At 35.7% G+C, this 22,203-nt stretch overlaps 5 protein-coding genes and 1 pseudogene across 10 annotated transcripts; 1 reads left to right on the forward strand and 5 right to left on the reverse strand.

Annotated features, from left to right (window-relative positions):
• Positions 1–290: 290 nt before the first annotated feature.
• On the reverse strand, positions 291–4,254 carry LOC104752436 (factor of DNA methylation 5). 3 transcript variants are annotated; one of them, XM_087491250.1, is made up of 9 exons: positions 3,960–4,254; positions 3,728–3,782; positions 2,437–3,353; positions 2,168–2,349; positions 1,985–2,074; positions 1,590–1,874; positions 1,131–1,343; positions 774–1,018; positions 291–528 (listed from the first exon to the last, which is right to left on the reverse strand). In XM_087491250.1, the coding sequence occupies exons 3-8, from the start codon at positions 3,338–3,340 to the stop codon at positions 782–784; spliced, it is 1,911 nt and encodes a 636-aa protein (XP_087347376.1). In that variant the 5' UTR covers positions 3,341–3,353; positions 3,728–3,782; positions 3,960–4,254; the 3' UTR covers positions 291–528; positions 774–781. The 3 variants fall into 3 exon arrangements, with proteins under 3 accessions (XP_087347376.1, XP_087347378.1, XP_087347377.1); XM_087491252.1 differs by having other exon boundaries at positions 3,931–3,988; XM_087491251.1 differs by having other exon boundaries at positions 3,874–3,963.
• A 50-nt stretch (positions 4,255–4,304) lies between these two features.
• On the reverse strand, positions 4,305–5,180 carry LOC104752435 (putative CCR4-associated factor 1 homolog 6). The gene has a single exon (XM_010474571.2). It carries the CDS (start codon positions 5,178–5,180, stop codon positions 4,356–4,358), a length of 825 nt encoding a protein of 274 aa, XP_010472873.1. The 3' UTR covers positions 4,305–4,355.
• Positions 5,181–9,563: 4,383 nt separating this feature from the next.
• Positions 9,564–10,268, reverse strand: LOC147926045 (uncharacterized). Its single transcript, XM_087492842.1, has one exon. The coding sequence runs from the start codon at positions 10,266–10,268 to the stop codon at positions 9,564–9,566; it is 705 nt and encodes a 234-aa protein (XP_087348968.1).
• Positions 10,269–12,609: 2,341 nt separating this feature from the next.
• LOC104752437 (F-box protein At1g80960-like) lies at positions 12,610–14,663 on the reverse strand (annotated as a pseudogene). Its single transcript, XR_015584153.1, has 5 exons — positions 14,525–14,663; positions 14,113–14,397; positions 13,402–14,028; positions 13,096–13,277; positions 12,610–12,970 (listed from the first exon to the last, which is right to left on the reverse strand). The product of XR_015584153.1 is annotated as an F-box protein At1g80960-like (transcript).
• Positions 14,664–14,708: 45 nt separating this feature from the next.
• Positions 14,709–17,951, reverse strand: LOC104752438 (uncharacterized). Of its 3 annotated transcripts, none has more exons than XM_010474573.3 (14): positions 17,713–17,951; positions 17,418–17,528; positions 17,170–17,315; positions 16,932–17,055; positions 16,776–16,840; positions 16,569–16,682; positions 16,410–16,484; positions 16,128–16,238; positions 15,913–16,026; positions 15,761–15,832; positions 15,633–15,669; positions 15,423–15,535; positions 15,068–15,274; positions 14,709–14,982 (listed from the first exon to the last, which is right to left on the reverse strand). In XM_010474573.3, the coding sequence occupies exons 2-14, from the start codon at positions 17,503–17,505 to the stop codon at positions 14,875–14,877; spliced, it is 1,374 nt and encodes a 457-aa protein (XP_010472875.2). In that variant the 5' UTR covers positions 17,506–17,528; positions 17,713–17,951; the 3' UTR covers positions 14,709–14,874. The 3 variants fall into 3 exon arrangements, with proteins under 3 accessions (XP_010472875.2, XP_010472876.2, XP_087347062.1); XM_010474574.3 differs by having other exon boundaries at positions 17,680–17,934; XM_087490936.1 differs by lacking the exon at positions 17,713–17,951 and having other exon boundaries at positions 17,418–17,676.
• A 405-nt stretch (positions 17,952–18,356) lies between these two features.
• LOC104752439 (factor of DNA methylation 5-like) lies at positions 18,357–19,625 on the forward strand. Its single transcript, XM_087490937.1, has 3 exons — positions 18,357–18,762; positions 18,874–19,089; positions 19,198–19,625. The coding sequence occupies exons 1-3, from the start codon at positions 18,550–18,552 to the stop codon at positions 19,450–19,452; spliced, it is 684 nt and encodes a 227-aa protein (XP_087347063.1). The 5' UTR covers positions 18,357–18,549; the 3' UTR covers positions 19,453–19,625.
• Positions 19,626–22,203: the final 2,578 nt, after the last annotated feature.

The following is a 22,203-nucleotide window of genomic DNA, read 5'->3' on the forward strand; positions in this document are numbered from 1 at the left end:
GTTCAAAATTTTACCCAGGCATGAAATGATGTTTCCTCTATGAATGAATGAATGCGTGTTTATATTTAGGGATCAGGAGAAATTCGATGTTATCTGCCAAAAATCATCACATAGAAGAAACTCGAAACGCATTCGCAGAATTGAGTTTCAGAATCAGACTGAAGTGTCGGAGAAGAGTAGTGAAAAAGAGGTCACTCTGCTAAGTGCTAACCTCTCTCAGATGATGGCCGCGCCAAACAAAGTAAAAAACACTTCAGAAAAAACTCACTGATAACAACTTATTGGGCCTGTTTAATAGCAACAGTGGGCCTTTATTAGTCCAACGAAATATTATTATATGTCATAATTTAATTTGAGTCGCTGAGGATCTCGAAACCTCGCGTCGATAGGATTAAAAATATATATTAGCGGCCCCTCAACACTCTTTACATACAGATCTTCCTGAATTTATTAATTTACCTAATACTTAAAACGGTTCTATTTTTCTTATCTTTTTTCTCCCTCCTGCATATGTTTTTTCTCTGTTTCCTGCAACAAAAGAAGACAACCACTTGGTTTCAGTAATACTCTTTACAATCTCAAATCAGATATGACCATATAAGCAGCACAAACTAGCTCAAAATCCCTTCATCATTTATGTGCAAGTTATGGCACAAAACGTCTCTGTCGACTTGACTAATGGATTAGCAAATCTATGTCAAGCTTTGTGTACCCAAGATCAATGACAAGACAATGCTACAAAACTACAAACTAAGGAACAAATTAGTGATTACCTTTTTGTTTAGGCTACTCGTTTGCGTTTTTTCAGAATTTTGAGCTGCTGCGTCATGTAATCAATCACTTCTTTCAGCGAAGCTTTTCTTCCTTGCTTGGAATGCCACAGTACTGGGACTGAGTAGCGCCCACTAGGATTAAACTCATTCAGCTCCTCCAGTGCTGTCTTCACTGCGTTCTTCACTTCTTCTCCCCACTCTTCTCTCAGATTCTTCATCTGCTCATCTTCTTCATCCACCACTTCCTACACCATAACAGCATCATCACTACTAGTTCACCAGAATAAACAAGACTCGTGAAGTGGGACAGAAGGCCAATATGAAAGAATTATTGATGTAACATGAGGCATAACAAACCGTCTTTTTGTCTCCAGTCCCCACATGTTTGAATGGGTGCCACGCTGAATCCTTGAGGTTTTCCTGCCATTTCGAGCAAAGTATAGCATGCTGCACCGCAGCTTCTTCGGCGGTGAACCTCTGCTTGCATGCTCTCATGAATGGCTTTTCATCAAGTTCCCCCACCCTCTTTACTCTGATGATGGTTCGCTCACTCAATAATTCTCTCAATTCCTGAAAAACCCAAAACATGCAAACAATTAATCATTCACATCTCAGGTTCCACCATGGCTGTTGGAACTATTCACAGATTCTGGACTATATATCATGGCGAGTATCTGTGAAGCTGTTTGACAGAATCCTAAGCAGCTGGGAATCCACCCTTGTGCATCCTCATCATACAGATTTTTCAACAGATTAGCTTTTGACCATGTGACCAACATTTTTTCCCAAACAGATTAAAGAATTTCTAATATATACCGTAGTCAATACTGCACGTGCTTCTTGTATCTCATCATTGCTTTGGCGTTCTTTGATCATGAGAGCTGAGTTAAATTCCTCTAGATCTTGTAACTCAGAACACTTCTCCTCTAGATCTTCCTTCATCTTCTTCATTTTCTGCTTAACATCATCGTCATCTTCATCCTCATGCTTCATGACTTGCAGCTTTCCTTTCAGCTCCTGAATCTCCATTTGAAGTTTCTGCTTGCTGTCTGACTCCTTCTCAAGCTGAAGGATCTTGTTCAAAATCTCTTCTTTTTTCCTCTGGAGTTCAGAAAGAAGAAAGTTGGAATCATGAAACGCAAACAGAAAAAATGTTTTTGTCTAACTTGAATGGTACAGATAGGTCTATTTTGACCATTTACTGAACAGACCTTGTGTTCTTCCACAAGTGTCAAGACACGATCATCTGTTTTTTTCTGCTTCAGTGAAGCCAACTGGAGGGAGGAGTTCATGACATCGCTCTGCCATAACAAGGGAAAACAAAAAGATCATCAGTAGATTCAGTATCCTGGAAAACATCAACGCATAAGTATACTATAATGACAAAATATTACCTTCTTCTTGTCTTCATCAAGCTGTTGTCTCTCCAGTTCAGTTAGTGCTTGCTTTTTGTCCAATTGTCTGGACCAAATCTTCAGATTATTCATCTTAGCCTCCAGTTCATTGTTCAGCCTCTCCTTTTCTCTAAAGATCCTGTTTAAATTATCCCGTGAAGACTCCTGCATTTTTTTTGATTCTAGAGAAAAACGTACAGAGAAGCGTTACAAACCTAAACTAGGATGCATCCAGGGCGAAACATAAGCAATTAGTTTTCAGTACAAACCTGCTTTATAAGTTCGGTCCAGCGCGTCTTTCTCTTTGAGAACCTCGCGCAAAGAGATCGCTTTCTGATTGTACTTGTACTGGACCTTGTTCAGATTCTCATTTGTCATAGCAATCTTATTTGCCAGATCATCCACCACAATATTCTTATTCTGAATTTCCTCCTTGCAGATATCAGAGAAACTTCTCAGTTTTCCTCCTTTGGACAGGTATTCTGCTATTGACCCTTGTGAGTTGTAGTCATCTGCACGTGCGCACCAACCATAAGCCTTAGACCTCCAGTCTCCTCTTTTATCACTCCAGTCCTTGTTGCCGCAGCCCCTAATCTCATATTCCTTCTCAAGCTCTGTGGCACTCTTAAAGCCACTCATACCACTGTTAAACTGAGGAATGACAGCAACTATGGAATCCTGCTCAAGCCAAAGGGTTTTCACTTCAAAAGGATCGAATCTGGCGAGCTTCTTCGACCAATAGGCTGAATCAAGGAGATACATGTTGTTATCAGTTCTTCTCACCGGGTAGATGACAATCCCCATCCAAGGCCAGACATAAACGTCATCCACAACTGCTTGAGACTGCTTCGACGAGGACGAGGGAATTTGTGGGCGTGGGACATCCGAATCACCAGCAAGCTCGTTCTGCATGTACTTTGCCAAGGCGAAGTGATTTGCTTTTTGCTTAGCACTTCTACTCGAAGATCCTTTGGCAACACCAGACGCGTGAGCAAGTAGCTCTTTATACTTGTAATGCTGCTTCTTCTTCCCTGAGCAGAAGGGGCACCTGAATGTGTCCTTCACCTTAACCTTGTAATTCCCATTCTTCATTAGCTCGTAAGGTTTCTCAGCATAGACATCTATCTCAGACTCACTGATATCTGACTCCTCTTCAGAACTGCTCTTATCCATCCTAGTAAGTGGCCTGTAACTCAGAGTTTTCACCAGATTTTTTAGGAATGGTTGATAAAGGACAGGTCGAAGAAATAAAACAAGACAGAGTCTGTAGGAAGAACAACTAAGAGTGGACTTAATATGCGAAAAAGAACCATTAGATACATGAACAGGTAAATGCAGATATAGAGACCAATCCTAATCATAGCAAAATTTTGACAAGAAAACTGGATGGAAGTAATCAAATCTCAACTGCTAATGAACAATAACAACTAGTTAAATGCATTAAATATCACAGACAAGTTACAAATATGGTAACCCTAGAAACGCTATATCCTTAACCAAATCAGCCGATTCGCAGCTAGCAAATAAGAGAAAAAAACCAGAAACACCATTAAAACTTACCCAGACACGTTTTTCTCAAAGAAAGCGTTTAAGATCAAAGAAACCTTCTTTTTATCTGCCAAGTAAACGAGCAAAAAAGTTAGTCTCACATGGCAGTCGGCTATACCTAGATCGAAAGAATCCCCGAGATTCGGCGAATAACAAACTTCAACAATCACAGTAAAACCCTAAACGTAGACGAAATTGAGGTGAGGAATCAGAACCGTCGGAGAAGAGAGTGAAGTGACTTAACCTCTCAGACGACGAACGATTAGTTGCGCGAAGATGATGAATGAAACTTGGGATTACTACTAAACTAATACCATTAATTTTATTGCAGTTTAATGGGCCAATCCAACAACAATATTGGGCCTCACATCGAGCCTATCAACACATCCATAAGCCGCTCGAAAGCTAATCCAATACTCTTAAAGCTAATTTTTCGATACTTTTCAGACACAAACAGTGATCGTACTAAAGTTACTAACTACTAAATTACTAAATCTTCATCTTGAGAGTTATGGATCCGAATTTGTGATCAAGCAAACCTACAAAAAAAATATAGAACAAGGAAGAAGAAGAAGAAGAAGAGAGATAATAGTTTATAAGGAATTTTTTTTATTTATTGTGATTTCATATTTCTTTTTGTTTAGATAGCAACCTGACCATTTTCAACACCTAATCCATACAAAACACCAGAATATTTCTGCAAAGGACCAACGAAGAAATTCTCCTTGAGCTTTCTGAAAGTACAAGACGTGAGCAAACTATCCGAACCAGCTTGGTGACATATCCCAACTCTCTCAACTTCAAGCAACTCAGCAAGTTTGTTCAGACCACCGTGAAGGCTGTTACAGAACTTCATCAAGTGTTTAATGTCGTACACCGTCGGGAAATAAACATTGATCAGCTTGAAGAAGTCTGTCTGCGAATCAGGCAGGTTCTGGCAAGTCAACAGCTTTAGCAAGTATCCGAAATCGTATCCGCTGTGAAACGTGACCCAATGCACGTTTTCGTTCAACACAATCCCTGAGGACATGAGGAGCTCAGCGAATCTCTTGGAATCGATCCCGTCTTGCGTGTTCTTCGCCAAATCGATGCCTGATTGTTTGAGAAGCTCGATGGAATCTACAGCGAAGATATCGGAATCGAGGTCGAATTCTCGGAAATTGAACTGCCAGATGCAGTACTTGTCGGTACCACAGGTGGGGAGGTCACCTTGCTCGTTGGAGAAGGTGAGGCCGAGCTGAATCATCTTGAGGATGTTGACGTTGGTCTTTAAGGTCTCGTAGTGGTAATCGGCGTTGGATTTGAAAGTACCGACAGGTCGGACGACGATACCTGGGAACTCAGTGTCCATGGCGACGTAAGGGAAATCGTCGACGACATCTCGGATCAGATCCATTTCTTCTTCGAGGTTATCGTTCCAGACTTCGCGGATTTGGATAGAATCGTCTTTCAGAAACAGAGACATGTCTATCAATGATGATGAAGAATCTGAGGAGCATCTGGATTGATGAGGATGATGATGATGAGGATTGATAAAGACGGTGATAACTCCAAGATAAACCTAGAACGGATCTAGAGGTAGACCCGATCTGGTTTCATCAAAATCTGCCGTAAAACCAAAACACCTAAAACAAATCAACAAATCACCCCAAGAAATTGACATAAACAACGGGCGGTGATGTTTCGTGAATCGAACCTGATAAGCAAAACCGAGGTTAGAAGATGGAAGAGAAGGCGGCGATTTGACGTGGCTAGGGTTTCAGAGGAGGATGTGGCCGTGGTTTATCGTTTAAGGGGTAATGATGGAAGGAGAAGAAGAAAGAAGAAGAATAAGATAATATTATTATTTATTTATTATATCGATTTTTTATATTTTCCTCTCTTTTCTTTTTTTAATTGTTTTTTTTTTCTTTCTCTGTTCTGAATCCGATTTTTTTTTCTTCCCCACAAGTTTTCTTGTTTTTCTGAGTACAGATTCTAAATTCTTTATTATTTATTATTAGGATCGTTCCTCTTTTTGTGCGTCACAATTTTAGTAGTTTTCTTTTTTTGTCATTTTTCTTCATTATTGCTCCTTTATTTTTAATCAGATAGTATCATTATTGCTAAGACAAAGTAAAGTATATGCGTACCAAAAAAATAGCTGTAATATCAACTAGTGAGTCACAGGGTCAGGGTGTTTATTACTAAGAATCGTTTATCTCTAAATCATATATATAAAAGTAGAGTTTCAGTCTCTCCTTATTGGTCCACTTGGCAATGCAATTTTAACAAAAAAAAATTATATTAAAACACAAATTTAAAACAATTAATTTTCACATTTAACTCACATAATATAAAACTGAAATCTTTATAGCTTCTCCCTATAAATTATGCATTAACTTTATTTCTCCACTAAGTTGTATTAATCAATTGTATTAAAACAAAACACTTTATTTCTCCACTAAGTTGTATTAATCAATTGTATTAAAACAAAACAATAAATTAGAATTGTAACTCTCATTTTTCTAAATATAATTTTTCATCATTTCTCTTCCTATAAATACTCATTATCTTATTCTCTTAGTCTATCACTCATTCATTCTCTCATCTTCTTCCACTACTCTCAAATCTCTTTTTCGTTTTGTTTTGTTTTGTTTTGTATTTTTTTTTGTTATTGTTGTTGTATGGGTTATAAAAAATCAAATCAAATATCATTGTAAAAGCTTAGTTTTAGAGTTTGTATGATATGTATATCTTATATATTTATTTTAATCTTTTAAAATGTTTATCTCCATTTTCTATTTTATATTAACATCTTATAAGTCATTATTTTCATACTTCAATATTCACCACACAATAAGATCATAAAGTTGAAATGATCCATATGTAATTATCTATTATGTCTCTGGTTATCTCACACATTCATGTATCATTTTAAATAATTTATAAAGATCAATACAATATTTAAATATCAATATAATTATCCATTTATCCATTTATAAAGACTATTTTGTTTTGTGATCCAATTGTTAAATCTGCAGATATCAATATAATATATATATTTTTTTTATGATTTGAGGTTTTTGAAAACAAAAAGAACATAATTAAACAATTGGTTTTTTTGTGTCTTTAATCAAAATTAAAAATGATCCAAAAAACAAAACATATTCAACTAGAACTTAAATATAAAAATAAAATATAATTTTAAAAATATCATTTCACTAAATTCTCTAAAGATGAAACCATTAGTATGAAATCTAGCACTATAAATTAAATTGATGAGAAAAAACCAAAAAAAATATAAGTTATCCTTGGGATTTTAAAATTTATTGAGATTGAAGAATTCATATAATTTTATAAGAAAACTAATTTAGTTTGTCACTTAAAAAGTAATATTTTTTATTTTGAAATATTATGTGTAAGTGTTGAGTTTATATCAACAAACAACCAAATCATGTGAATTTTGATTCAGCCACTTGGTATTCCTTTTATTTTAGGTTATAAAAAATTAAAATATTTATTTATAATTAAAGACATGTAACTCCATTTAACTCAAATGTAACTCCTATCCAATAATTGTACATTAATTCATTCCTCCTACTAACTTATTATCTTTCAAGAGAAATTATTTTTGGTTAAATTTTAATATTTTTTATTTATTTTGGTTGGCTAAACTTATATTCATATTTTGGTTGGCTAAATTAATATATTTCTCATGTAAAATTATTGTTTATAATATATTTCTCATTTCAAAGTTTAAAGCAATATCATATATATAAAAGTAGAGTTTTAGTCTCTCCTTATTGGTCCACTTGGCAATGCAATTTTAACAAAAAAAATTTATATTAAAACACAAATTTAAAAACACTTAATTTTCACATTTAACTCATATAATATAAAACTAAAATCTTTATAGCTTCTCCCTATAAATTATGCATTAACTTTATTTCTCCACTAAGTTGAATTAATCAATTGTATCAAAACAAAACAATAAATTAGAATTGTAACTCTCATTTTTCTAAATATAATTTTTCATCATTTCTCTTCCTATAAATACTCATTATCTTATTCTCTTAGGGGGGTGTATTCAACTTGACATTTTAAGTGATTTGTGTGAAACTTACAAATCCTATGTTATTCAATCATGTATTTAAAAAAGTCTATTAAAATCCACTGTTATTGAACTGATGATTTAAAAATCTACTTTAAAATCCAATGTTATTCAAAATAGTTTGTGGATTTGGATTTTAATGATTTTTGAGATTTTGGAGGATTTAGGTGGGATTTGTTTAGTTAAAAATAGAGAAATCCAAATCTCATGGTTTTATGTGGGATTTGAAAGAATTTTACAATAAATCATACCAACTTCCCTAAAATCTTTCAAAATTCCAAATTTTCTAAATCCCATCAAATCTTCCAAAATCATGGTTTCAATACACCCCCCTTAGTCTATCACTCTTTCATTCTCTCATCTTCTTCCACTACTCTTAAATCTCTTTTTTGTTTTATTTTGTTTTGTTATTGTTATTGTATGGGTTATAAAAAATCAAATCAAATATCATTGTAAAAGCTTAGTTTTAGAGTTTGTATGATATGTATATCTTATATATTTATTTTAATCTTTTAAAATGTTTATCTCCATTTTCTATTTTATATTAACATCTTATAAGTCATTATTTTCATACTTCCTTAGAATATTCACCACACAATAAGATCATAAAGTTGAAATGATCCATATGTAATTATCTATTATGTCTCTGGTTATCTCACATATTCATGTATCATTTTTAATAATTTATAGAGTTTCAGTCTCTCCTTATTGGTCCACTTGGCAATGCAATTTTAACAAAAAAAAAATTATATTAAAACACAAATTTAAAAACAATTAATTTCACATTTAACTCACATAATATAAAACTGAAATCTTTATAGCTTCTCCCTATAAAGTAAAATACTTAGGTTCACCCCTAGGGGTGAACTTTTCCATTCACCCCCTCTTCTCTCAGCCAATCAGAATCTTCCATCTAATATTTTATTTAAAAAATAAATCAAAACTAAATTAAAAAGCAAACTAAATAAGGAAACAAATTCTGCATACTTTTAATTAAGGAAAGATAAATATTGGCTTGGTTTAGATTTTTAAAATTAGAATAAAATTATTTATTGGTTTGGGTTTACAAATGAAGTGGTTAGAGTTTAGATTTTACAATTCAAACGTAATTATATGTCGGTTTGGATTTACAAATGAGCTGGTTAGGGTTTAGATTTTACAATTGTAACGAAATTATATGTCGGTTTGGGTTCACAAATGAGATGGTTAGGGTTTAGATTTTACAAGTAGAACAAAATTATATGTCGGTTTGGGTTCACAAATGAGATGTTAGGGTTTAGATTTCACAATTCAAACGAACTTATATGTCGGTTTGGGTTCACAAATGAGATGGTTAGGGTTTAGATTTTACAAGTAGAACAAAATTATATGTCGGTTTGGGTTCACAAATGAGATGTTAGGGTTTAGATTTCACAATTCAAACGAAATTATATGTCGGTTTGGGTTCACAAATGAGATGGTTAGAGTTTAGATTTTACAAGTAGAACGAAATTATATATCGGTTTGGGTTCACAAATGAGATGGTTAGGATTTAGATTTTATATATGTCGGTTTGGGTTTATTAAAGAGCGGTTTAAGATTTTTAATTTTATAATAATATATACAGATTTTATTTTCTTATTTTATAAGGGGGTGAGTGGAGAGGTTCACCCCTAGGGGTGAACCCAAGTATTGTTCCCCTATAAATTATGTATTAACTTTATTTCTCCACTAAGTTGAATTAATCTTTTTTTTTTTTGTCAACAAAAGATTAGCTCAGATGAGCCAATGCGGAGGGAAATTGTTTACATACAGAACATTATGCGGAGATGTGCGCGCACAGCGTGCCAAGAGATCCGCTTTTACATTTGCAGTCCTAGGAATAAAAGATAAGGAAAAAGAAGAAAATTCCTCCCTGTCCATCGTGATGTCCTCAAGATAAGTGGAGAACGCCGGCCAGTCTTTTGGCGAAGACACCATCTTCACCAAGTCAGCGCAGTCTGAGTAAAACGCCACGTCATGGTAATCATGTCCGATCATGCAGCGCATTGCCCAAATGAAAGCCTCGACTTCAGCGTGTAGGGGGGAGAGACTCCTTCGAAAGTTAGTAGCTCCCATACTTGGCATCGGATCCTGCGGCTTGGTACAAACCCAGCCAGCTCCTGCAAAACGGTCACCTGACTTCCAAGAGCCATCGACAAAACAACGAACGCCTGTAAAAACCATTGGAAGAGAAAAGGGTGTCCTCCGAAAACTAGGCTCAACAACCAATGGCTGGCCAATCGAATCCGCATCATCACCCTCCTCCTGAGCCTGCTGCCAGGATAAAGCCTCTCCTTCAGCTATCCGAATCACCTCCTCCGGTCTTTCCGTAATATTTTCAAAAACCTTTGCATTACGCGCTTTCCATAAATACCAAAGAATCCACGGGTAGGCAGACACATGGGATCCCTGGCTTTTAGGGTCCAAGAAATGATCCATATTAGCGTAAACAGAGCCCACCGGAAAACAATGTGAGCCTACCGGTATCTGAGATAGGGCCCACACCTGACGTGCTGGTGGACAAAGAAACAGAACATGATTGACGGTTTCCTCCTCCGCACCACACCGGGAGCAGCCCAAATCACACGCGATACCCCGCCGCCAATAAATCAATTAGTCAATTGTATTAAAACAAAACAATAAATTAGAATTGTAACTCTCATTTTTCTAAATGTAATTTTTCATCATTTCTCTTCCTATAAATACTCATTATCTTATTCTCTTAGTCTATCACTCTTTCATTCTCTCATCTTCTTCCACTACTCTCAAATCTCTTTTTTGTTTTGTTTTGTTTTGTATTTTTTTTGTTATTGTTGTTGTATGGGTTATAAAAAATCAAATCAAATATCATTGTAAAAGCTTAGTTTTAGAGTTTGTATGATATGTATTTCTTATATATTTATTTTAATCTTTAAAAATGTTTATCACCATTTTCTATTTTATATTAACACTTATAAGTCATTATTTTCATACTTCCTTACAATATTCACCACACAATAAGATCATAAAGTTGAAATGATCCATATGTAATTATTTATTATGTCCCTGGTTATCTCACATATTCATGTATCATTTTTAATAATTTATAAAGATCAATATAATATTTAAAGATCAATATAATTATCCATTTATCCATTTATAAAGACTATTTTGTTTTGTGATCCAATTGATAAATTTGCAGAGATTAATATATATATATATATATATATATATATATTTTTATGATTTGAGGTTTTTGAAAACAAAAAGAACATAATTAAACAATTAGTTTTTTGTGTCTTTAATCAAAATAAAAAATGATCCAAAAAACAAATCATATTCAACTGGAACTTAAATATAAAAATAAAATATAATTTTAAAAATATCATTTCACTAAATTCTCTAAAGATGAAACCATTAGTATGAAATCTAGCACTATAAAATTAAATTGATGAATAAAAACCAAAAAAAATATAAGTTATCCTTGGGATTTTTAAAATTATTGAGATTGAAGAATTCATATAACTTTATAAGAAAATTAATTTAGTTTGTCACTTAAAAAGTAATATTTTTATTTTGAATTATTATGTGTAAGTGTTGAGTTTATATCAACAAACAACCAAATCATGTGAATTTTGATTCAGCCACTTGGTATAACTTTTATTTTAGGTTATAAAAAATTAAAATATTTATTTATAATTAAAGACATGTAACTCCATTTAACTCAAATGTAACTCCTATCCAATAATTGTACATTAATTCATTCCTCCTACTAACTTATTATCTTTCAAGAGAAATTATTTTTGGTTAAATTTTAATATTTTTTAATTATTTTGGTTGGCTAAACTTATATTCATATTTTGGTTGGCTAAATTAATATATTTCTCACGTAAAATTATTGTTTATAATATATTTCTCATTTCAAAGTTTAAAGCAATATATCATATATATAAAAGTAAGGCTTTGGTCTCTCCTTATGGTTGATTTTTATTTAATGTTTTCTATTTTTTTTTTTTTTTGCTTTCTAATTGCTTTAAACAATATTTAAGACCCAATAAACCCAAAACATTTAACTCACACATTAAAATAAAATTATAACTGAAAATAAAATAAATTATGCATTAATCACTTTAAAGGCATAAGAGGTCAAAAATAACTTCTATCCAATAATTCCACACATTCCTCCCACAAATAATATATATATATATATATATATGTTCAATATTATATTTAAATATCAAAGAATTTTTTAGTTAGCTAAACTTATAGTCACATATATACAATATATATACATAAGAATCTATATTACTTATTAACACCATAATTCGACCCATTATTTGCTTAACTCAAAATTGGTTTCAAAGCCAACTAAAGAAAAACATAAACGATCTTATTGATATTAGACCAAAACATGGACATACAAACATAATCACTTACACGGAAAATAATTACTTTTAAAAAATAACTTATTATTGCAACATCAACATATGAAGGGTTTACATAAGCAGTTAATCAGAAATCTAAAATACAATAAATGTATTGGGAACAATATCAGTCAATGATAAGATTGGATCTTCAAAAGCAAGAAACAACATCCTCATAATTCATAAAAAATAAACGCAACAATTGTACACATATAAACGAAATGATATAAACATATAGTGTATTAATACAAGTGACTGCGAAGCCCATTTATGCCTAATTAAAACGAAATAATACAAAAGAGAAAAAGAAATAGACCAAAAAAACAAGAAAGTGCCAACTACACCACAACCCACGCGTTGCGTGGGGAAGCACCTAGTAATTTATTAGTTTGGAAAGATGGGGGGGGGGGGGGGGTGGAACCAACAATTAAAGTCTAACATCATAAACATTTGATGCTAAGCGCCCATTGATCTTTCGCTTTGAGTGCTTGTACCTTAGCCACAGCCGTTTCTATCTCCAATTTCTTTCTATCAGGAAACGACGTTGTCTTGATCATCATATTTCTTTTCACAGTCCTTTGCCTAATCAACCACGACACCAAAGCAAACTCTTCCCCTGAACCGCTGAAGTTATACATCCACAAAGAATCCACGCGAAATTTAGCATTTGGGAACGGCTCTTTGATATTCTCACTCCACAACTTGTCCCTACCAACTTCTTCCCTGGGAGCATTAATTGTTATTCTCCACATATACCAACTCAACTTATATTAATTATACTATATCTTTAATTATAAAAAAAAAAAAAAAAAAAAGATTAAGACTTGCTAGTCATGACTCAGAAGAATGAATGTAAGTAACATACCTTAAATATTAGCTCAAGCTCAATCACTGTAACAGTGCATACAAGTAAGACTTGTCATAACCTCGCAACTTCTCTTGGATTCATTAAATCTACACTCACTGACATGAATGCAAGCCATCCTCTCAACAACGCACCACATGAATTTACCACATATTCTTCATGCCCTTTGCAATTTTCCTCCTTGATCATGTACGTCACACACCATTAGTTCCTTCTGTACGTATATTTATACAATACATTATTGACTACTTACACTTAGGGATGCATGTAACAATATAATATATATATATATATATATATGTACCTGTGATATGTTGTAGCTGACGTGAGGCAAGCTTAACCTTGCCAAGTTTCTATTAAACTGGAGTAGAGGAGACTTGAGGTCAAAGTTATATCTCCCACATGAGAGACTTTCAACGATAACGAGGATATGCAAACTAGGTGATGACACTTTAATGCCATCAATCTTACTGCAACGTGATGACACTTTCAAGAGCTTTAATCTTTTGTTGTCAATCTTCAAAGTACCACTCTTTTTGGTGCAACCGATGCCTAGTACAAGCACCTCCAGGTAAGGGCAAGATGCGAGGATTCTGTTAAAGACTCCAACATCAGGGGCGTACCGCGTACGTACATGAGAGTTTGAGGGTCATGAGAGTTTGAGGGTCATGAGATTTTGGCAGTTGTTGAAGGAATGCGAGGTTCTGAATATGTATGACGATAGCGAGAGTGATATGAGGCTTGAAAATGAGAATGAGTCTTGTGGGAAGTCGGAACTTATTGGCCACTTCTCTAGTCCAAAACGGTGTCCAAGTGTGAGATGCTTGGTCTGCCTCACACCGGTGAGCGATTGAATCCAAGTATTAAGCATCTCGCTTGCGTAATTGTCGATTACACAACTCTCTAGATGTCCACGGTGATTGTTAATAATCTTGAGAAACAAAAAGAAAAATTAACACATGGATAAGAAGATTAACAAGAAGAAGAAGAAGAAGAGAATTTGAGAGAAGGGAACCTTGGTCATCAGTGTAGCAACACGATTCGAAACATCGAGGGTAATGTTAGAATCGGTAAACTTCTTTTGCATGTCAAAAACTAGATGAGACATGTGCTTCCACACATGCTCCCATCGTTTGGACACAACGCTCGTCCTTACCGCTTCTTCTGTGGACAGTCTTGATAAGATCATGAGCAATAAATCATCGGGGAGTATACTGATCCAATCAACATTTTCGACTGGAACAGATGATGATGATGATGATCTATCCATATTTTATGGGTATCCGTCTTAGTAAGTGGCCTGTAACACAGAGCTTTTACATCATATTCATTTACAAAAGAAGCAAACAACACATGAGTGAGCTATCAAAATCCAAGTTCTAACTTAAGGGCAGGAAACAAAGAATCGACGAGACCTTAGAACTTACGTGAGGGAATCGAGAGGCTACTTTTGAGGCTGATAAGGAGACAGAGTCGGACTAGATATAAAAACTTCAGAGTTTAGAAGCATCCGAAGATGGAGCAGAAACACTTGTCGTTAATACATATACACATAGATACGTTATTTAAAATTTTATTTTATTTCTCAATTTCTTTTAGTAGCTATTATTATTTTATTTTCTAAAGTTCAGAAATTATTGTGTATATATACACAATGATCAATGATTCATGATTTGATATTTAATGTATTTAAGTTTGTTTTAATCCTATTTAAGTATATCAAAAACAAATGAGACATCAATATGAAAAAGCTAAAAATGGGCAAAATCTCTATCTATCAACTACCAACACTTTGATCAACTTCTTCTCCACTTTGATCAACCTTGTCTCCACTTTTGATCTTTTCCATCTCATTACTCAGTACTTCCTTCACTTTGCTCTTTAGCTGCAAGCCATGTAGTAGAGAAACAGACCACTTAAAACATACTCTTGCTTTCTTTCGACATCAATATTTCTGGTAAGTTTCATACCTCACTGAGACCTTGTTCTGTTTTCACCGAGACATGAATTGATTCATCAGGTCCTGTTTCCCGGTACTTAATGATTTCCGCGTCATCGCCGCTTCTATCTTCTTTGGCATAGATCACCGGCGAGCCTCCCAGCAGATCGCATTTGGACACAGCATCAATCCACAGGTAATCCTTAAACCTCTCTTTCATCTCTTTATAAATTCGAAACTGCAATGTCCTCCATACAAATACACAACTGAATCAGAAAATATCAAACCCGTTTATTTGACATACACACATGTTCTGTCTTCTTCAGATATGACATTTATGCACATATGATGCAATGACCATAAGAATTTGTGTTTTTACTAAATACCTGATCGGAAGGAGAAGTCCCACATTCTCCAGTTAGATCATGAACATATAGAACCGCAGTTGGAAGATGAGTGAGTACAGCAAGAGTTAACTTCTCTAGATTATTCCTATCCTCTGTAATGACCAAAAAAAAAAACTAACAATCAAGACTTAATCAAATATCACGATATCATATGCATCTATGAGAGAGTTTGTAGCAACTAGACTTTACCATCACATCTCCTAAGAAGCCCAGGGGTGTCTGTCACCTGTAAGGCGTTTCTGGATGATTAGTAATTTAAACCATGAGGCATTAATGTAAGTAGAAAAAAAGTCACAAAACAAAGGAAGTAGCCTAACCTGAAATCGTTGGTAGTTCAAAACGATGTGACCCATCAGAATTCCTCTGGTAGTAAAAGGATAATTGCATATCTGACAACACAACCACATCATAAGTATACACGATGCAAGTTTTATCACATAATATATAAAGAGTGGCACATAATGCAAACCTCAGGCTTCCCTGTTGAAAGAATGCGGACCAACGATGATTTCCCAACGTTTGGTGCTCCGACAAGGCAAAGAGTTGGCATTTCCAAGTCAACAACTGGCATAGCCCTCAAAACCTGCGAAAAGCGTAACTCTCTTTTCATACATAAAGTTCTGATAACTAAGTCAAATCGGTCAAACCACTGGAAGAGACAGACAAAATATTATAGAAAGTAACCTTCGCTATACTTAGCAAATCATCAACAGCTCTCCCTTGTTGTTGGAAAACCAATTCAAGCTTCTCCACACCTTCGCTCAAGCGTTCCTCTGCTTCTTTCTTTGACAAAGCCTGCAAAAGACAATGAAAGATGTTTAATTTTTTCTACACTGATATATGATAGAATAAGATGGAACAATGGGATAGTTGTGAAGCTTATAAGGCCTATACTGATGCAGTACCAATCAGTATCTACAGTATATGAGATATACAACATATTTTGAAAGAAGTGAAGAGTCTGACCTTAGCACAGAGAGAAGCATGTTCTTTCCCAACAGATAGAACCTTCTTCCTCAGAAAATCAACTTTTCCTAACACCTAAAAATTTAATATATAAGCGTATGCTAAAATCAGTTCCAAGGGCGCTGAATGACAGACTTAGAGGGCGTGCATAATAGATACCTCCTCATACTTTCCTTCACCAAGTGTCAACTCAATAAGAGACCTTTCATATGGATGTAACAGTCTCTTCCTCGGAAAACTTTCCATGTATCCTTTTAAAGGTAGAGCCAATTCCTTAAATAAAAACGGCAGTTTCTGATTTGGTAAGACAACTAACATATCAAAATTTCAACCGGGGAAACACAGCGAAGGATGCAACGAACTTACCTTCATGAATGCATCAAGCTGCTTAGCACCTCTATTTCTTTCTCGCTTTGCAATATTAGCAATGCCTGAGAACAAAAAGTGGATGAATACTCCGTTAAATAGTTTGAAAGAGTGAATGTGAGAACAAGAACATTAAGATAAAAGAATCAAATTTACCTTTGGTTGGTTGAACTCTTTTGGACTTTCTGAGTGCAGAACAATATAAATCAATAGATGGCATCACCATGGGGAGCTTTTGAAAAGCACCCAAACCTTCCTGCACTGGTGGCGCTTGTTTTTCCTGCAAAACCAAATCCGAATTGTTTTTTGGGTTTAATCAAATTGGAAACACAAAGCTCGAAACTTGTGAGAGTAAAACAAGGGTTGTAAAGGGGGAATATATGAATATATATACAGGGGAGGTAGGGATTTCAATCTGCTTCTGAGTAATGTAGGAAGTGGGCAAGTAGCTTGAACTAACGATTGGAGAAACAGCCGTCTGAAGATTCCGACATTGACGCAAGGTTGGAGACCAGAAAGTGCGAGACTTTGTGGTGTTAGCTGAAGAAGAGTGAAAGAGAGAGAGGTAAGAAAAAAGAGAAAAACGAAAACCATGGATGACAAGATCAAGGATTGGAGGAAGAGATTAAAAAAAGAAGGTACCTGTGGAGAAAATGAAAGCTTGTAGACAATCCTGTGGTGATGTTAAGAGACGCCATTGATGAGGAACCAAGCTCGACGCCAATTTCATCGTGTTTAAGGAGTCGCAAGAAACTGAACCAACAAAAAAAAGAAGAAGCTTTTTTGAGTTAACAAAAGCGATCTAATCCAAAACCCCTGGCTTGAGTTTTATAATGGGCTTTGACGACATCGTTATCATTTGCGATTGAATGAATAGGTTGGTAAAATAAGAAAAGCCCCTAACTTTAAAACTTAGGTCAAGCTATCTGTTAAAAACCTGAATCTTCCGGCGTAAATCTATTCTTCTCTGATGCTTCAGTGAACAATCATCATTGTAGTGACTAGTGAGTAAGACGAGATTTCTTCTCGAGTTGTGTTTTACCACCGCTCTCTCCTTTTAAGTGGAAAAGCTTTAATTGGGTCGAGAGGATCCGACCCGGCGGCGAAGCTTCCGGCGGTAATTCGACCGCGTTCCCACAATATCCAAACAAATTAGATTAGTATTTGTTTTACCGGACCGGACCATAATAATTGATTAGGTAATTATGGTTCGATCAGTTCACGTTCAACCAACCGGTCGGAAACAGTAACTGAAAATTAAGCAATATTGGGCCTAAGTAATATGTTAAATTAATGGGCCTTCTAGTTTGAAATTATTGGGCGTATGAAATATGCGAATTGTTGGGCCTTCTATCGGTACACTAGATTACCATCTCTGTGGTCTTAAACAGTTAAACGTTTCCGCTTCTAATTGTTTAAATTCGGTCGTATAGTCTTTAGGGGTAATTAACACACGTCAAATCATAACCGAAGATAAGTTTGAGACGATGCGTTAATTTTTAATTGGAAATCAAAACTAATCATTATTACTCCAAATCTTGAATGCAGAAAACTTATCATTACTACAAATCTTACATGCAGAACGATACGACTTCCTATCACTCTCGCATTTATTTAATTGTGTGGTTCAAGTTCAATTCAATATAAAGCTGAAGAAGAAGATCTCAAAGCAACCCAACAACAATCTTCAATAAAAAAAGAAAGAAAGAGAGAGAGAGAGAGAGAGATATGAAGGAGTCGGATTGAAGAAGAGCAAAAGATAACATGGAAGGAAATGTGCGAAGAGCTTAAGGAGAAAAACGAAGAGCTGAAGAAAGTAATAGCAGAGAAGAATAAAGAGCTGGAGAAGGTAAAGAAGGAGATGAACAAAAAGCTGGAAGAGGAACGTTATGAGGTAGAAGGGTTAAATGATACGATCTGGACCCTCTTCTTAAAAGAGCGTCAAAGCAATCATGAGATACACGAAGCACGCCGTGAATTGATCAGTGTATATATATTTATTTTTAATATTTTTTGTTTCGTGTTTTGGTGGGTTTCACATGATGTATGTATTTGTATTTAGCTATCATCTTTTTTATTTTTTATTTTGCTTATGTAGGGATTGAGAGATTTATCTGACAAGAGATCCACGATCAGAGTCAAGCGCATGGGAGAATTAGACGAAAAGGCGTTTGTGAAAGCTTGTAGGGGGAGATTCACCGACGAAAAAGCTGAGGTGAAGCAGTACTGCCTTTGCTCGACATGGCAGGAGTACATCAACGATCCAGCGTGGCACCCATTCAAACGGAGAAAAGATCATTGTCCATTTTGTTCTGTCGATCGCATGTTCCATTTTGTTCAATTTCTTTCCCACTGTAGTAGCTACTACTAACTTTCTCTCTCTCTCTCACACTGGTGAATGTTAAATTGTTATGGTTTGCAGGAAGTGGTGGATGAAGACGATGCGGAATTTAAGAATCTGAAAGAAGAGTGGGGTGAAGAGGTGAAGAACGCAGTCAAGAAAGCAGTCGAGGAAATCAATGAGTTTAACCCAAGTGGCCGGTACTTAGTTCTGGAACTCTGGAACTTTAACCAAGAGAGAAAAGCCACACTCAAAGAAGGGATTGCTCAACTGACGACACTGATCAAAACTCACAAACGCAAGTACCCATACCCATACCCATACCCATACCCATGATGAGTGTTCGGTTCTTTTGGAATCTCTAATTTATTAAACTCTCCACCTGTTTTGTTAGTCCATTGCTTCTCGTTTTATTTGCATCTTGAAACTATACCTATCCAAACCCCGTGGAGGGTTCTTTTTTTAATTCTGGTTTATTTCTATCTAAAAAAGCAATGCGATTTATCTCTTTTCATCTCATGGGTTATTGGGTTTGGTAAATCTTTATGCATGTTACTACTTTTTAGAAGCAATATCGATGTGAAAGATTGATGAAAAAAGATGCCCCAACCTTGTCTTAAACGTTGCCTGACAAGAGGTGAATGAATGATTTAGTGAGAATATCAGCAAGTTGATCTGTAGTGTCGACATGAGAAGCTTTGACGGTACCATCCACGATATAATCACGAACAACATGACAGTCAATTTCAATGTGTTTTGTGCGTTTATGAAAAACTGGATTTGAACTGATATGCAATGCTGCCTCACGGTCACAAAATAGAGAGATGGGTTCCTTATGATCGATACCAAGCTCGAAGAGGAGGGATTTCAGCCAACGCAATTTGCGACAAACGGTAGCCATAGCGCGATACTTGGCTTCAGCGGAAGAACTTGAGGTAGTCTTTTGTTTCTTTGTTTTCCAAGAAATAAGAGAGTCTCCAAATTGAACAAACCAGCCAGTGAGTGACTTTCGAGTTAAGGGACAACCAGCATAATCGGAGTCACACCAACCTTTCAAATGATGAGGAGAGTTAGCACGTAAGAGAATGCCTTGCCCAAGAGTCCCTTTTAAATATCTTACCACTTTCAAAGCAGCTTGCCAGTGTGCTTCTTTCGGTTTCTGCATGAATTGAGACAAAATATGAATAGCATAAGAAAGATCCGGTCCCGTAAATGCGAGATAGACAAGACGTCCTACTAAGCGATGGTAGGCCTCCGGATTAGATAAAAGTGGACCATCAGCAAGAGCTAAACCATGATTTTGATCAATAGGAGAACCAGCAGGTTTGCAACCTAATAACCCAGCTTCCGTCACTATATCAATACCGTATTTGCGTTGACAAAGATAAAATCCCTCTCGACTGCGCGCAATTTCCAACCCCAAAAAATATCTGGCATGTCTGAGATCTTTCATCTTAAAGCAAGTAGAAAGATAAGCTTTAAACTGTTGGATAGCCGATGGAGAATTACCGGATATGATCAAGTCATCTACGTAAACCAAGATTTGCAGCGAGATACCATCCCGACAAAAGACAAATAGGGAATAATCAGAGCGGGTTTGCTTAAAGCCATACTTTTTAAGAGCATCTGCGAGTTTGGCAAACCAACAACAAGGAGACTATTTGAGCCCATAGATTGATTTACGGAGACGACAAACTCTTTTATCGTCGGGTAGTGAAAAACCAGGAGGTGGTTTCATATAAATTTCTTCGTCTAGATCACCGTGAAGGAAGGCATTATGTACATCCATTTGATGAACTTCATAATTTCGTTTAGCTGCAATATCCAAAATCAATCGTACCATAGTCATTTTTGCAACTCGAGCAAAGGTTTCTTTATAATTTAAGCCTTCGACTTGATGATTGCCTAGAGCCACCACACGCGCCTTGTAACATTCAAGAGTTCCATCGGCGCGGAGCTTGATACGATAAACCCATTGACAACCAATAACCGTCTTATTTGGCGGTAAATCCACCAAATCCCAAGTATGATTGTCTTCTAGTGATGTAACCTCAGATAGCATTGCCAATTTCCATTCTTCATAAGTCATTGCTTCTTTGAAGGAACGAGGTTCAACAGCAGTTGACAAGGCAACCAGATAACTGAAATAAGCAGGAGAAAATCGATGTGAAGACAAATAATCTGACAAGAGATGAACCGTACCTGAGGATTGCTGAGGAGGTAGTGTCGTGGGAGAAGGGAGAGGAGAGACGGAGATTGTACCAACAACATAATCAGTGAGATAACCAAGAGGCTTTTTGTGTCGTTTACCAACCCCAAGATCTACAGAAGATGAAGTCGAACTAGAAGTACTTGAGGTTGTAACAGAGGAAGCATGCAGAGGTACAATGGTAGGAATGGTTGATCGGTTTGCGAGACCAGTTGATTGAGTCTCAGGTCCGATTGGTAGTGCACTTTCATCAGCTGGTGTTGTTGGATCAAAAGGAGGAACAATCACTGATTCCGATGGAGGATCAACCGAGCCTTCTTGGTTGATAATGTTAACAGAATGACAGAGTTGTTCCTCCGAAGATGGTGCAGCTAGAACAGGAGTTGGGATAGGTAAAACAATATCATTGCTAGAAGTGTTTGGTGTATCCAAAGAAAGAGGATATTTGCCTTCATTAAAAACAACATCGCGAGAAACAAAGACGACTTTGCGATCAAGATCGTATAACCGCCAACCCTTCTTGTCATATAGATATCCGACAAAGACACAACGTTTGCTGCGAGATGTAAACTTATCACCATTGTGATTCAGGTTATGAGCATATGCGAGACATACAAAAACTCGTAAATGCTTATATGACGGAGGTTGACCATAGAGAATTTCAAATGGAGTTTTACCATGAAGAATCTTTGAAGGTGTACGATTAATCAAATATGCAGCAGTAAGAACGCAATCTCCCCAGAACTCAAGAGGAAAATGACCTTGAAAGCGTAGAGCCCGAGCAACTTCTAGAATATGGCGATGCTTGCGTTCAACACGATCATTCTGTTGCGGTGTATGAACACAAGATGTTTCGTGAAGAATCCCTTGCTCCTTAA

Source organism: Camelina sativa, chromosome 16 (genome assembly GCF_030686135.1).
Source record: "Camelina sativa cultivar CO46 ecotype springtype chromosome 16, ASM3068613v1".
Classification (NCBI taxonomy): Eukaryota; Viridiplantae; Streptophyta; class Magnoliopsida; order Brassicales; family Brassicaceae; genus Camelina; species Camelina sativa.